At 39.5% G+C, this 17,168-nt stretch overlaps 1 protein-coding gene across 1 annotated transcript in view; it reads right to left on the minus strand.

Annotated features, from left to right (window-relative positions):
* IPO8 (importin 8) overlaps positions 1 to 17,168 on the minus strand; it is a 50,357-nt gene that overhangs the window by 32,441 nt on the left and 748 nt on the right. Inside the window, exons 2-8 of the mRNA XM_084288800.1 lie at positions 9,951 to 10,032; positions 7,642 to 7,798; positions 5,275 to 5,433; positions 4,667 to 4,823; positions 3,938 to 4,027; positions 3,024 to 3,118; positions 2,306 to 2,390 (exon numbers count right to left, since the gene is read on the minus strand). Of these exons, the coding sequence (XP_084144926.1) occupies positions 2,306 to 2,390; positions 3,024 to 3,118; positions 3,938 to 4,027; positions 4,667 to 4,823; positions 5,275 to 5,433; positions 7,642 to 7,798; positions 9,951 to 10,032 (825 nt within the window). The remainder of the gene's footprint in view (positions 1 to 2,305; positions 2,391 to 3,023; positions 3,119 to 3,937; positions 4,028 to 4,666; positions 4,824 to 5,274; positions 5,434 to 7,641; positions 7,799 to 9,950; positions 10,033 to 17,168) is intronic.

Here is a 17,168-nt window from a genome sequence, read left to right on the forward strand (position 1 = left end):
TGTCATCACCTGTGATTGTAAACCAAAGACATGCTTCAGTATTCACAGACTCACAGTTTACACAGGCCTCAGCAAAATTTGGAATAGATACAGTAAAGGAACAGTGAGATTTTCAAACTTTTTTGTTTGGCTTCGAATGGTGTCTGTGTTCATTTGTAACAGACAGGCCCCTGAAGAAAACATATGACTTTAGAAGAGTGATAAGAACAGAAATACTAAACCAAAAAAAAGAAAATTAGGCTAACACCTAAATCAGTTAATCGGAAGAGATGCAAAAACCTTAACTTCAATTGCCCGTTGTAACTCTCAGATAGTAATAGTATGCTACATGATACAAACTCTATTACACAATGCTTCTTTGTTATAAAGACTTGATCTACTAAGAAAAACTTACAGTACAAAGCCACTAATCTGCACTAATAGCATATGAACAACTGAATGTTAGTAAGCGTAAAGACTTGGCACATACATGAATAACAATAAAAATCAAGCAAAATGCACTACAAAATATTTGAATCATGTTTTCAGAAGGACAACTCTACTTCAGAATTCTTTACAACAACAACAACATTACAATAAATCTTATTTTGAACGCAATTCCTTCCCTTAAGGGTACTAGGTCTGACGTAGTCTTTTTTACAATAATCTCCTTGGGCAAAGATTGTCCATATTTCATATGAACTCTAGCAACAAGAACAACTAGAACAACTGATAAATAAGTAACAAAAGCTTAGTAATGTCATATTCACAATAGCATTCATACTAACTATGCAGTGAAATGTGGCAAATCAGCATTTATGGGAGAGAAATGAAAGAAATGTGCAGATCTTCTAGACCATTTATCTTTCAAGCTAAACGGCTCTCTGCTACATTTCCTAGTCTTTCATCAGACATAAGCTTTAACTATCGCAAATGACAGCTGCCCATGGAAGGCTATTTCTACACTCAGAAATTAATCATCGCAAAGAGCTCAGAATTTATATTAGATTGCTTCCCCCACCTTTTTATTTAATATTTGCAGTCTCACCAAAGCCATCCTTTAGTTCTTATCACTCACATATTTACACAGCGTTGATACACTGATGGATAAACTGTTTGTTTATTTCGCTGGTTTTGTTTGTTCTTTTGTCAAACTGGATTGAGAAAAGTCATTTTGTTTTACAGACAATCCTTGTATTTTGAAAGCTAGTTTAAATCTGACTTGATTATCAAGCATAGTCAACGTGGGTTCATAAGGGGAAAACCTTGCCTTGGTAATCTGATCTCCTTCTATGATGAAGTCAACCTTTTGGTGGATGAAAAGGTGGTGGTGGATGTAGTCTTTCTGGATTTTTGTAAGGTTTTTGATACCTCATCTTTTGGAGGTTTCTTCCAACCTTAAAGATTCTATGGTTCTATGAGCAGGAGAGTGTATTGAGTGTCCAAAAGCCTGGACACTCAAGAGATTTAGTTGAAAATTTGAAAGCCTGGGAAATACCACCCCCAGTCATACAGTATATAGCAGGGTGGATGAGAAACTGGAAGAGCTGTACCAGAAACTTCTGATCTTGTGAACCGCTATGCTCGGGCTTCCAAGCACCCAATTGCTATAGCCATTCCACCAAACCAGGGAGAAGTCTGGAAGCCCACGTTCCCAGATGCCCACTATTAAGCTGGCAAAAAATTGCAAAACCTCTGACAGGAACTGCCTCTCTTCTGTGCAACTTTACCAAAACTGAACTGTCTCCAGAAAGCCACATTAAATATAAATGCTAAGCATTCCCCAACAAAACAGTTTTCTTGTGAACTGTGAATTTATGCCCTGTTTTCATAAAATATGCTTACCGTGTATAAAGTAACTTCTATTGCTATTCTCCAGACACCTTCTAATCTGATTACATCTTCCTAACATAAAATAGGACAGGCTCTAGTGTTCCTAAGATGTCTGCTGCAAAATCACTTTCTAAAGACTGATCTGAAAATACATCCCTTTGTGATGTGAAACCCATGCATCATTTCTTTTCTCTCAGTTACACAGAGAATATTTATACATGATGATAACACTGTTTTATAAGCACTCACCTTTTATGAAAGTTTTCCTGCAGGGTTTTTTCTGAATTGCTGAAAATTTGTGTTATTATACCTCAGTAAAGTATGGGACTAAGACGAGTTCTAAAGAATTTCACAATCACTACAATGAAAAATTGGCCTGATTCTGCTCAGTTTTGTTTCCCAAACTTTGTTGTGAACACACTGCTTATTGAAAAGTAATACCTTCGCATTCAGCCAGAATGATCTAATTCAGAAACAAATGAATTGTGCTTACCTGTTGTATGCCCACAGCATACGTTTTTAAAAAAAACTCTGAGAATTCAAAGTATTCTTTCGTTACATTTCCCGGACTTCCATACCTTTAAAACAAAGAGAAGACAGATATTTACATCCTGAAGAGTATTCTGTGTCAAGGAAACACAGTACTTTCTACAACACCAAGGACTCTGAATAGCCTCCCATCCCCAACAAATCCTTTTCCACAGATACCCTACTAAGTCATTATTTCCTCACTTAATGTTTCCTCATATAATGCCTCACTTCCCTTTTCTTTTCTTAGATTCTCAGATGGTACAATATTATAGTCAAGTAAATATAGAAGCATTTTTGTCATAAGCTCTACAACTTCCATGTTTTTGGACTTCTTTTCAAATCTTTCTGTCTTCTTATTCAAGAATACACGCAGTTGTAGCTGAATGCAGTAAAAAACAGTATCTATCTATCTATCTATATTATACACACACACATATATATATATGTATGTATACACTTTTTCTGGCTAGTTTCCTGCTGGCTTAGAAAGCCAAATTATCTCACTAAAACCTCAAACCATTGGATGTGTCAGTGCAAGGTGAAGAACAGCAGCAGAAACATCTCTTTGGTGAACACGTTAAATCAATTGCTAAAATCAACTCCACTGTCTTGTCTAACAGTACTATAAGCAATGTTAACAAGATTTGTAAACCCAACTGAGTTTTTAATTAGTCTGTTACCGTTCAAAAAGACGAGCTACAATATGTAATGCCCACTTCTTGCATTTCCACCACACCAACTCTGGTCTATCATCTTCATCAATTTGCAAAGTCTCCTATAAATAAATACATGTATTAGCTCTGTGTAGTGTTGAGAGAAAAATAATGTTTTACACATTCCTTACCCAGTAAGCTAATACAAAGTCACAGCATTGACTAAAGCTTTTGTTCTGTTAACAGTTATATAACATTCAGAAACTTAAAAATACCTTATTTGGCCAATATAAACTGTGTATGTGCAATAACTGTATTATACCTGTACTTCAATTTTCAAAATCACACACGTTTAAAAAAATGAAACTCTCATATATACTTGGATAACACACAGTAGTGTGCACTTTTGCTTAAAAATTAAGCAAAATTAACACTGCTCCTCCAAATTTATATAACCTAACCATATTTTTAATAGCTTTTGCATTGCAATGTTACACTTGTGAAATAAATACCAAAAAATTTTAGAAATGCCAGTTGTTGCTGTACAGACACACATGCACACACACATATTTAGTTACTTTTTTCATCTTCATAAGATGTGGAAGACGGAAGAAAGAAAAAGAGAAACGGAAACAAATGATAGATTCATGATGAGCTCTTTCTTCTTGAGAGAAAATGGCTAAAATATTTGGAAGCTTCCAAAATATCCCAGACTGGAGTTCACATATTAATACTACCTCAGACAGCAAAACTCTGATAGCTTACACGACTCTCCTGCATTTCTGTCAGAACAACACCTATCTTAAGGATAAGAATCTCAAATAGATGAGATGACATATTAAAAAAAAAAAAAAAAAAGACCACTGAGAAAATCTTTATGCTGACTGTTCCTCAAATGCCAACACACAGATACCAGAGGTCTTTACACTACTAAACCTTACAGGAGGCACGTTTCTATCAATGATGGTACGGAAGACCTCCATCCACTGGGTCATAGTCTGGTTATTCACCAACTGGAGTGGCAATGCGTACTAAAATAAGGAAAAAGAAAAAAACAACAACAACATGGTCATTAGACACTGTTTGTTTGTCTTTTTTCTTGAAGAAGGCAGAAGACATTTCTACAGTTGTTATACTCCCAGGAAGATGAGGTTCTAAGTAAAATTTAAATTAGGTTAGGTATCATTACTACTAAAACCTTCTTGGTATCATTGACAGAGAAACTTCTGATTGGACACTATTTGAGGAAAGTTCCTTGGCTTGAGAACTTGCTAATTCTTTTTGTTTCCTCCTGTTCTTCAAAATAGTCCAACTGAGTTTTACAGACCACAACAGAAGCTAAACAGCACAGTTGAGATACTCAAATAGTTTATATCAGATTATGCACAACTTTACATAGAAATATTTCTCCAACAAGCTTACATACAGGATGCACAGAAGTACCTAGGTTCATAAAAATATGTAATCCTGGGGATCACATGACTAGTTTTTAAGTAGACAAATCTACCTAATGTGATTATAAAAATCACATTTTTATAAGAGCTATTTATTGAACATGACATTTCACATACTAATTGGTATTTTTACTCAATGACACCCATGAGTGCACCGAAGGGGATTGCTTTGCCCAGCAATGTAAAAATTGTAGTGTCCTGTACACAGATGCCAACCTGAACAAGAGCATAGAAGATTTTTAAGATTTGTTTCTGAAGAAGTACAGAGTAATGGGAGTTATCAGGCAGAAGCTGGATCATTTGCTGCTGAATCCGGGGCAAAAATATTTGCATTGCTGCTATGAGGGGATCTCGCTCCTCTGCTTTTTTGTATCTGCAAAGGAAACAAAAATGTGGGTCAAGGATCTACACACGACCTAATGCCTTCTCCTCACCAGCAATTTAAGTACTGTGACAGAGGGTACTGTACTATGACATCAAAGTATAAAATAATTTATATTCATATTTCCAGCATTTGGGGAATCTTCAAACAAAAGAAGCTATAAGCATCTAAGTTTTTCCACAGATGGGTTAAATCAGATCAAAAGTACAAAGCCTCACAAATACAAATTATTGCTGAAATCTCTGCTTTCGATTCACTGATGATATAAAGATGATGAATAGTTTTCAATTATTTACAGCAAAGGAAGCATACGACAATTATTAATTCTCATCCTCTAGCTGAATTCCTTGTAGAACTGCCAGTGCTCTTAAGAAGGTCATTCTCAGTAATCAACTGAGAACAAAAGTACTGAGACCTTGTTTACTTCTGGATTTCAACTTACTCGTAAGTCTTCACCAGCTGATAGAGGCACAGGAGGCTCCCGAGCCAACTCCCACTGTTCTGAGACTGCAAGTAGTAGCCTATCTTGTCCACTACAGCTGTCCAGTGGCCAGGAAAGTCATGTTTAATGATAGTGCGGAGGCACATTGTCAGCTGGGCTCTATAGCAGGAGAGAAAAAGAAACACCTTAGAAAGTAAATAAGGTCATGGCACAGTCCTTAATATTACAGGACAGATCCCAAATCTTGGTTTAATGGCTACAATATGCATATTGCATCATAACTTTCATATATATTTTGGTAACACTGAAATAGTTCTGGAAGATGATAGAAGAAAAGCAAGAAAAAAAAATTCTTGGTATTTAAGGAAAAAGCTAATTTCAGAATATTTTAACTACTTTTCTCTGCTCCTCCTCACTCTCCACAGCCATCAGACAATATTTGAAAGCAATTAACTGTTCGTGAAACCAGCTAGCTTTGTGTTTTGAAAACAAGTGGTTATACTTCTAAATACTTACAAGGTTGAAAGCAACCACAAAAGAAGAAATTTGTACATTTTTATTAAACAAAACTAGTTTGTGTTCTGATACAAGCCAGAGGGACCTCATCAAATAATAATTTTCCTGGTATCTTCCCAAACAGCACTTCACAACCTCTGAAGCATATTGCAAAGCAAATGAGGTAAAACGTTGTATCATTCCTCTCCCTCCACACAGCCTTTGAAGCCACTCACAATGGTGTGCCAAGACAGGATTGTTAGCTGACTGATGCGAGGTGTGACTAAAAAGGTTGAGCAGCACTAAACTAGAAACTGTAATTGCTCTTAGCTCTGCTAAGGAACGAAAGAAAAAGCCTGCAGTAAATATTGTTTCTTTTATATTTGGTGCTCCTTGCAGTCCAATACATAAGGAGCCACCATCACCAAGTAGTTCAATAAGGGGCTCTCAACCCTTTGATGTTTTGACCTTTGTACAAACTTACCTTCCCCCTCAAGCCCTTGGAGCTTGTCCTTGCTGCTGATTTGGTTCCTTCTCCTCCCTTACTCTCACAAGCAAACAGTGAAAAACACCAGTATCATAGCATCAGACTAGTTCCGGTTTTCTTTGACATTTTTAACCTTTGACAAATTTACAAGTTCTTAGTCAGTATTTAGAAACCCTCTGTGTTATTTGAGGTGTTTTTCTGAGGAGTTTCAACAGTCCTTTTAGATGTACGTGGCCATTGTAATGACAAGATATTCTGAATATCATGTTATGAAAAGATGCCTGAACTAGTTTCCAAAAAAAAAACAATAACAACAACAAAAACCTCCTCAAAGCTCCATTATTTTGTGCTCTTTTGTATATACCTAGCCTTGCTAATTACAACACGATGAGGTGGGAAACTACACTATCACAGAAACAGCATAAGCTTCCTTACGCTGTGGCACAACTCTAGAGAGGAGCTCTCTGAGGGGGGATTCTAATCACCTAACTCAGAGACTTAGAAAATCTGAACTGGAAACAGTGCTTTAGTTCATTCTCTTGTATTGGTGCAGGATACAAGATACTAGGATACCTGTCAAGTGTTTGTCTAATCTGTTCAAAATACCCACTGAGAGCAATGCTAGAGCAACCTAATGTATTCCAGTGTTTGTTTGTTTGTTTTAATCAAATGTTTTCCCTAACCATAATTTCAATCTATAGTCAATCACTCCTCTTCTTGGTAGGATGACTGGCCAAAAAGACATCTTCGGGCACCTAGCCAGTTGAAAGAAGGAGGAGAGGAAGAATTTCATCTGTTTTTCAAAGATGCACATCTCTATACGCTACAGCCTAACCTACTCTTACCAGATTAATTTTAATTAAAGCCATGAATAATCACAGACTGTAATAAATCTGTGAAACTTACTTATTCTTCCAGAAAAAATAGAACTTTTTTTTTTCATTCTTTTAACATCTTACAACCAAGAATAACAAATCACATTTAAATGCTGGAATGACGCACAAAAATTGAAAAAGTAACCGAGAAAAGAGGTATTAGGAAAAATGGATTTTGAGCAGTATTTCCCTCAAGAGATAATTCAGTATTACAGACAGCCCTCTGTAATATCTGCCCTGAATCAGCCATATAGACAGGCTGTCACTACAGCAAGTTTTAGAAGATGCTTTAAACTACACTGTAAGAGAATAAATTACATCAGAGTGCTCTTAGCCAGGTAAATACATTTCTGAGAAACAAGTGCACACACATATGGTAAAACTGATTATTATCACATTTTCAAAAGAAGTACTCACTTCATTTCCCAAGAAATTGAGATTCTCACACATCTGGACTGGTAGATCTGAAAACCTGAGTTATTGATATATCTCTACATAGCAGAAAAATACCTCACTAAGTCAGGAGAGCGAATTATTCCTTCCACAATGTTATCACGAATTTGCTGACGATCATTTTCATGAATGTTGAATGGAAATACTGCTTCTCCAGGAGGTGGTTCGCGGTCTGGCCAGTACTGTGTCACCATGTTCTTCAGGTAAATGGCAGCTACAAATAAGCCATGTGAAAAGAATAATTTAAATTTAATTCTGAAGTATCCCCACGTTACTCTGTGCTCAATATGTAGTACAGTTGAAAGTACAACAAAGAGCAGAAAGGACAACTGAAAACCCCCTGCATGGGTTTGTAACAATTTTAAGCACTAAGCACAGGTGAAACAGAAAACCATTTTTATATATACATATATTTTATCATAACAGACAAGACTAGGCTCAAGTGTCTGGTCCTAAGCTGAGCAGGATAGCATTTCAGGCAACTCCTGTTGGAGTACATTCTTTACTACAACAGTCTTGCGTATGGGCATAATACGTTATCACTCTAAACAAGCAAACATCATCTTATCTTCATTTTCACTCATCTCTAAAATAACAATTCAGGCTCAGTAAGGGAAGTTTTGGAAGGCTCGTGTAAACAAATCATTGTGTATGCAGAGAGGATCCTCTGCTTGGGGAAATGCCCAGTATGAAACTGGCATATGGCCTACCTTCTATTCAGACAGAAATGTGTGTTGTGAATTCCCTAAGCTTTATCTCACTACTAGGATTTCCAATAATCCCTTAGAATTGTTCCCTTCTGTCTCACATGGAAAAACATGAAAAATAAAAGTTAATCTTCCACTGGAAATAAGCAGCATTTATGCCTCAGTATTGAAATGCCTGTAGGCATTCTTCAGAAAACACAGGAAATGTGGTGTAAGACATTAAAGTAATGTTCTTAATAGACTCTTATCCCTTTATTATTTAGGTTGATTACTGACTAGGGTTTTAAAGTATAAATAAGATATTCTTGGGTACAATTTTTTTGTCATAACAAGTTACGAAGTAGGAAAGCATGCAGTTTGTAAAATATTTTATAGGAACAAGAGGAAAAACAATTATTTGACTGTGAAGCCCCAGGATGTTCAAATATAAAACAGGTCCAGAAAGACTAATGACAATTTACTTTGTCCATAGATCTTAAGAGTGTACAAATTCTTGGCTTTTTACAAGATTTCAGGGAAATCTGTTGATTTAAAAACTAAATTCAAATGTTTTCTATTCTATATCTCCATTCTGGAACAACAACAAAAAAAAAAACACAACTCTCCATACTTGTGTTTTTTGTTGTTTTGGTTTTTGTTTTTTTCCCCTGAATGATAATAAAATGAGAGATTAATTTATGAAAATGACCTTATGGTGCCTAGATTAAGCACCAAACTTCACCATAGAATGGTTTAACAATGCCATTCAAAGTTGGATTATCTTTGAAAATATACACGCCAGCATGACAAACAGCATATGTCAGCATGCCTCAACACACTCAGGGGATTAATAGGATCTGTACAAAAAAACAAAACACCACCGTGCTTCAATGGGAAATGCTGTTCCATAGGATAGAAACAGAGCAGTGAATGAAACAGTATTCATCAATTTATTGAAAAAGCTGAATAATTTACGAATTAAAAAAAAAAAAAAAAAAAGAAAACATCGTATAGGAGTAGTTAAAATAGATTATGAGAATTTAGAAACGGATCTTACACAAATGTATACCCTGTTAACTGCATCACCGCACCCAAAATTACATATACAGTTAAGCAATCCCTGTAGACAGGCTCAGACTACAGATTTGTAACTTACCAGTAACATAACCTTCCTTCACATTTATTTTTGTGAGTGGACACCATAGATACCAAATAAGCATATGTGGCTACCTTTGACCTACAAACTGTTTTCATTTTCAGAAACTTTGACTTTTCAAGGAAAAGGGATTCAAATAGAGAAACACTACTCTTTTTTGTTTGAATACCTTCATGTCTTGGCTTCAATCTCTCTTCACCACCAGAAGAAAGAATATCTAAGGCTCCCCGGGTACTCAGTTTTGAGCAAAAGTCATTGATACTGAAAGAGAATATTCCAGCATTCCAGTAGGGATCACTATAAACACAGGGAAGCCAAAGTAGGACTCAACTCTATACCCATGCTTTTATCTGATCTTCACATAGGAAAAAGGTGGCAAAGACTGAAAGGTTTCCCTACTGAACCTTTCCATCTCCATGTTGAGAACAAACATGAACTTTCTTACTTTCCAGCAGCTCAATACTCTGTTGAAATAACAGACTGACTTTCTATTGAAAGAAAACGAAACAAGGATTTTATCTCACCTGCTTGACGCACCGGAAATTCAACTTGATCTGATACTATGATTTGCAGCAGACTTGGAGCAAAATTGATGATCTTATAGGACTGAAATACATATAAAACACAGTTAGCAAGTCACTATGTTTAAAGAAGAATGTATTACCAAAAGCTGAATAAGAATCAAAGCCAAGGTTTTTGTAGAAATCTTTGACTCTCCTCATGAAGTACGAAAGGTTTTAGCACATGGATTTACCCAAATCAGCGGTGTTCTACAGAATTACTTTAAAAAGCTGAGCAAATAATGGCACATGGGAGGAATAAGTAATGTGACAAGGCTCTCTAACAGAGATTAGTGATAATGAATATTTAAATCATTCTGAGAATCACTATACATCTAGTGAATTATTTAACTTAGCCTCATAAGTCAAACAAGCCATGTATATTTTAACAGACTAGATGCATAGTGCATCATAACAGAAAAATACCAACTGGGGATAAACGGTGGAACAACCATTTTTAATTAAAATCAAGCGTAGACAGATAACATTCCAAAACCCACAGCTTTCCTGGGAACTTTTCAAACACTACATCAGCCACGCAGCTGAAAAAAAATTCACAGAGAAAACAATGCTCACTGAACTTCTGAGCAAAGCACGTCAGATTTAAAAGATGGGAAAATCTGATAGCATTATACTGCTGTCATTCAACAGGGGTCCTCCAACGTGAAGAATCGTTGACTCAGCATGCCGCAGTTACCGCTAAGCCTTGGCAACATCAGTAGTTACTCGTGGGTCAGATCTTTCGTCACTCAGATCCACGTTTGATGTTCAAAGAGAGATGTTTCTTGGGGGCTAGATGACAGACAATTTCTTATTTTACCTTTTATAGTATCTCTTTCCCACCAGATTATGTCTGGCAGTCCTGTGGTTATTTCCAGAGCAGTGCTTTCAGTGCAAGTATACTACGTCCTCCCAGAAACTTTGCCTCATTTGAAAGCTGTGAAGTAAGTGGTATGTTCTGCAGTGCAAGCACCCAGTTGCTTGATCTAACATTTCCATAATGAGGTAAAACTACAGTGCTTTCATGATGCTGAAGTGTGACAGCAGCAGCACAATCAACAGTTTTGCCAAATCACTTAACTTTGTGGCCCTCGTTTAACTCATTGTAATTGTAGCGTAATTCTAACCCACTCTGTGTTCATAGCCTCACTGGATGTTTACAGAGCAATCTGAGCTCTCAGATAAAAGCAGTTATGGCAAGTCAGAAGCATACTCTCCCGTAGTTGCCTTCTCTGAAGACTTTAATTACCCACAAGCAATGCTCAAAGTAAAGCAAAAGCTGTTAGCAGGCAGCACTGGAGCTGCATTTATCTACAGGCACGCTGAAACGCCAACTTTTGAAGCCAACTGGTTGAAGCACACCAGATTCCCAAAATCACCTTTCGTATCAAGTGCACCGGAGGCCAAAGGCTGGCCTCCAGCTGCCTGCAGACAGCCCCTCGCAGCTCCGGGGCGTGGGGCCAAAGGAGGCTGCAGGGATGTGAGGAGGGCACGAGGCCTCACACAGGCACCGAAAACCAAGAACGTGTGCGAGCCCTGAGAGGCTTTTTGCCTCTAAATAGTGCCAATATGTGGTCCTCAGAGGGAGCCTACGTGCAGCTTGTACCACTAAAAATACACTGGCTAGGAATGCAGCCTTCTGGGGGGTTGTTTTGTCGTCGTTGCTGCATTTTCTGGCAGTCGTCCCACCGGTATCACGTTTGGGATGGACGTGGCGATAGCAGCGCAAATTATTTCTCTTTCCGTGCGCAAACAGTTTGTGCTGAATTTACACTGAAGTCGCAGCGACTCCGGGAAGCTTTATTGGTACCACTTGTGCTGGCACACCAGCGCTAGCCTTGAAAGGCTGCCAGGATATCCACAAATAGGGGCATTTGGCCCGCGCGGCGAGCGGCCTGCAGCGCCGGGCGTGCCACGAGGCGCGTTGGGGTCTCTGAGGAGGCCCCGCTCCCGCCCGCACACCGCTGGGGGCTTCCTGCCACCCAAAATACTGACACCCCCCAGAGAGCACAGCATCCAGTCCCCACCAAATCCTCCTGCTCCATACCGTTACCTTTATATCACCACTATTAAAAGCGCTCTGGTTTCCTCACGGCACCCCACAATTCACATTTTTACACAGCTTCATTTTCACCATCAGAGACACGGAGATGTTAGAGACGAACAGAGACTATGTGTGTCCCTTTTAGGAACAAGGCACCTGCTTGTGTTACGTCTGTGAGGCTCAAATACCACGCTGCTCACTTGGGCAGCAGCAAAGCGGTCAGGGAAACAACGCTCTGCTTGCAGTTTGGGGAACAGAGGCCTTTTGAAAAAGCCGCACGCAGCAACATTTTTCCTATACCAGCACATTCCCATTGGTTTCGTTGTTGTGCTAATTGTGATCTTGGGATTGATCCTTTCACTCCCTCGCTCTGGAAAACCATCCAGCGGCCCCTGGAAGCAGCAGGTGAAGCTGCAGGAGCTCTGTGCAGAGCCGCTGCCAGCGGGTGCTGTGCAGATGGAAGGAGGTGATGAGGAGTCCACAGGGCTGGACGGGTTCAGCAAGGCACTTGTGAAAGCAGCACATGAACTTTTACAAACTGAGTAAAGTAAAAGGAAGGTTTTCAAAAGTAAACTTTCACCAAATACAAAGAACAACGATTATTTTAAAGCTGTGTAAAACATACTGACAGCCCTTGCATTAATCACAGGTCAGGGCATCTATACTAAGAAAAAACAAACCCACCCCCATTTAATTTCCATTGGGATTAATTTCCACTGGGACACAACTGTGCAAAGCTAGCAGCTTAACCAGAAGAGGCATACAGCTAAGCACTGCTTAGGACAGAGCTGGGTAAATTTCCAACAGTGACCAACTCCTCACTCCACCTGTGCCCACTGTCTGGGGACCTGCACCTACAGCTGCACATCTGCCTGCCCCGTTTGTCCCTTCTCCTTTAGCCTAATGTGCATTTCTTCCCCAGCTCAGCCTCAAACCATCACAGAAAGCATCCTTTCCTGCCTATTTCCTTGTCCCTTTGGGTAGGTGTAGAAGACAGCCAAGAGAGCCTCAGAGAAGCCACTGAAAAACAGCAAGATGAACACTGTTACATTCACAGAACCAGAATACAAGGAGAGATCAGCAGGAAAAATGCATTAAAATTTCCCTAGATGGACCCTACTGAAGCAAGTACTCTTCACACCTAGCTTTCACGTGGGATCCCAGGTTACCACGCATTACATGTAACTGAACTTACTACACTAAGCATCACCCGTATCTCGCTTGCTGTCACATTTAAAGCCCGCAGCAAGCAATTACTCCTTAGCCACATTTTTCAGCAATCTTCCTGCCGCAGTGAGAGCAGCCGGAGTGGCTGAGTGCAGAGTGGCATGGGAAGGTATTTCTTCCTCTGCAGAACAACACGGGGATGCTCTGAAACAACAGACATGGAAAAAACAAGCCTTCCCTCGGGTTCTGCACAGCAAGCCATCCTTCTCCACCAACGTCAAAACAGCACATCCTTCTCAGCACCTCTGAATGCAAGTACGGCACAAAATAATTGCTTTTCATCTCTTCAGCTGAGAAATCAAGGCACTACATCTTTGTTTGCAAAGATGAACACACAGAAAAAAATGTATCTTGAATACATACGCAATTAACTGCTTGCAAAGATTATTTTAAGGCCTCCACACATTTGATTTGAATGCTCAGTTATCTAAGCTTTATTTTTTGTCTGCTCTGTACTTAAAATGCGTTACTTAGAAACTCCATCAGTATTTGTCACACTTGGGCATATTTTTGCTGTTGCTAATAGTACTTTCTCCCTCTCTCTCTTTTTTTTTTTTTTTTTATGCTGGCAGTCACAGGTTGTTAAAACAAACTAGAACTTCAAAAGCCACTTTCTTCTTTCCTTGCCTACATGCAAAGCCCTCGTTTAGGGAGGGGAAAACACAGTGTTCTGCACACGAAGTGAAAATAAACGTGTACAAGAACACCTACCCGAGCTGCTTTCCTCCACTGGTCCCGCTGCCAAATTCATCCAGGGTCAACCTCACGCCACCTTCCACAGAAAGGCTCATGCCTTCATGCAAGTCAGCTTCCTCATCAAATTGCTCCTCAATAAAAATACCTGAGATTCCTCCCTCGATAACACGGTGCTCAATGCCAACTGCCTTAAGATCCCTGCATACTTTGACAGCCAACTCACCAAAGATAGGGAAGAAATGAAAGGAAGCCTGACATTACTCTTCTGCTTTTGGGCAATCTTCTCACACTTCTCTCTTTTCTCCCTGCACTGCTTCTCAGTTCCTGTCAAAGCCAAATACTGCAACTCTTTCTCAGTATTTAAACATGCACTTGTATGCCTGCAGTTTTATTCATGTTGTCCATTTTGTCACAGGCTAAAAAAATGCATTATAGCAAGTTGAGCCAATTAAGATTACCATATAAGAATTTTCCTGGTGATCCTATATGAACAGGAATCAGTCGGAGATGATACTGCATGCTCATATAATCAGACAATAACATCCCACAACATAGAATCAGAGTCACAGAAGGGTTTGGGTTGGAAGGGACCTTAAAGACCTTTTAGCTGCAACCCCCCTGCCATGGGCAGGGACACCTCCCAGAAGCCCAGGCTGCCCAAAGCCCCATCCAGCCTGGCCTTGAGCACCTCCAGGGATGGGGCACCCACAGCTTCTCTGAGCAGCCTGTGCCAGTGCCTCACCACCCTCAATAGGGAAGAATTTCTTCCTAATATCTAATCTAAACGTACCCTCTTTGAGTTTAAAGCCAATCCCCCTTGTCCTATCACTACACTCCCTGACCAAGAGTCCCTCCCCAGCTTTCCTGCAGGCCCCCTTTAGGTAATAGAAGGCCGCTGTACCAAGAACTGGCACATGAAAGCAGTCTTCAGTCATTTAAAAAACGTCACTGCAGTCCATTAGACAGACCTAAAAAGAACAAGAGCAAAAACAGATATAAAAAAAATCTCATTACAAACAAGAGGGTGTGTAGAAATTGAGTATCTTCCTTTGGTGTGAAAATTGACTGTTCTAATAAATACAGTGAGATTGAACAGCATCATCCTAAAGTGCAGGCCAATTATGCCATGACAGAGCTGAAGGAAAAAAAAATGGGGAAAAAAAAAAAAAAAAGAGGGAGCTGGAGAGATGTGTACACTATGAGAAATAACAGGTTAACAGGGAAGTGACAGTAGGTACGTGATAGACATGACTGACCTGGCAGGAAATTACTGCTCCAGTTTATCCAGAATCACATTTGAGACCAATCTCACACTTAGATTTGCGCTCAGGGCACCGAGACAAATGAAGTTTGTTGATGACTCAGAAGTAGCATACATCAATAGAGAAGAAAGATCAGAAAAATCCTACAAAGAACTGAATTATCTTTACAACTGCTGCAACAAAAATGCAATGGAGCAATAGGACAAAGTACACAGCCATGCACTAAGGCATAATAGGAATTTCTCCTAAAAGCTTGAGGCTTGTTAGTGAGGAATAACCATGGGATAAAAGGGCCTTGGTATATGACATGATAAGAGAGATGTTAAGTGTTGAACATTAAGATAATTGTAGCTTTAGGATGTATAAAATGAGGTATTAATGGCATCGAGCGTGAGACTTTCTGGCACGCTGCAAACACAGATGACCAGATTACACAAGAAAGATTACTTCAAAGAGAAGTACAGAGAGGAGCTGTGCTCTCTTGTTATTAGATTTCAAAAATCCAGTTTTATGATAAGACAATGGGAATATAGCTTGTTGAGGCAAAGGAAAACAAGCTGGTAGGGATCAGCCTCTGACAGATATGTCAGAGTAGGTACCAAGAAACCTGCTCTAGTTAAGAACCAACATTGGCACAAATTGATCTTAAATGGGCCATGAATTAGTTTAGGCTGGAAACCGACATTTGTTTCCAGCTGCTGGAGGAAGAAAGCTCACAAACAGCCTTCCAGTAAAAATAATAAAGGCAAAACGAAAAAAAGGAACTTTTAAATGTAGCCTTGATTTCATTTCTAAATGCAATTAGATGACAATCCAGAAGGCAGAGAGCAATCTCATTGATTTAGCTCTGTCTTTATACAGGTGCATGAACATACAGAAGAGAAAGCATTTTCAGGCATCCCAGGACTTTTGACAGGTACTCAAGTTTTCATTCATTTTAACCCCATTCTGCACGTAAGTGAATTACAGAGCCAGGACCATTAGGAGATGGCTGCTAAAGGACTCTCTCTCAGTACAAGCAATGAAACATCTCCACTGAGACACTATTTTGGTGGAACAGTAACAAAAGGGTTTCAACTCAGGGGAAACTCCAGTCACTACCTTGATTCAAGCTCAAAAGCAAACACACGCTGTAGACAGGGCAGCACAGAAGATGTTTTACTTCAATACCCTTTAGTGTTTATCAGGAGCATCACCTTACAGCACAGAATGAAGGTGCCCCCTGTTCTGTTTGGACAAGCATTGTGTTACTACTTCAAGTGCTTTTTGTTGGAGGGGGGGGCTTTTTGGTTGGCTGGTTGGGTAGTTTCTTTGCTAGAACAAGAGAAAAGCTCGGCCAGCATCTGGATTCCCATACACGCAGGAACACAGCTACGTGTCGGCACTGTCATTATGTACGTGGAAGCCTGACACGTCGCTTTGAACTCTTGCTTCAAAAGCACTGGAAGGTTTCAAGATGCCAAAGTCAGCAGCATTCTTCAGGTGCTCTTTTGTTCTACTCCTCCAAGAGTGGTATCAACCCCAGCACCGCATTGGTACGCTTTATCGGTCGCATACATCACGCTTCGCTTGGTGACAGGAAGCCTGTGCAGCAACAGGCACATCTTAATTTCAGGACTTATTGTAACAGAAGAGATGAAATGTGTCAGCTATTTTAAATAAAAAATCTGTACTTTGACCCATTCTTGATAAACCCTGAAAGTAAAACCTGGGTGTTGCATGAGAACTGTGTTATTTGTCACTTGTAATTGAAAGGTTTTATGGGTCAAAACCTCCAAACACTTTCTAACTTTTGATGAGCTTCATGGTGTGCAATATCGACAGCAAAGGGGCAGCATTGGGAGCAGGACCCCGGCAGGCAGAGAGCTGCTCCTTTGTCCTCCCTCTGCCAGCCACGCAGAGGTTTATTCCCCTGCTTTTGATCCCCACGCAACAGGCTGCTGCCAGACATTA

This window comes from Netta rufina (genome assembly GCF_964035555.1).
Source record: "Netta rufina genome assembly, chromosome: 1".
Lineage (NCBI taxonomy): Eukaryota > Metazoa > Chordata > Aves > Anseriformes > Anatidae > Netta > Netta rufina.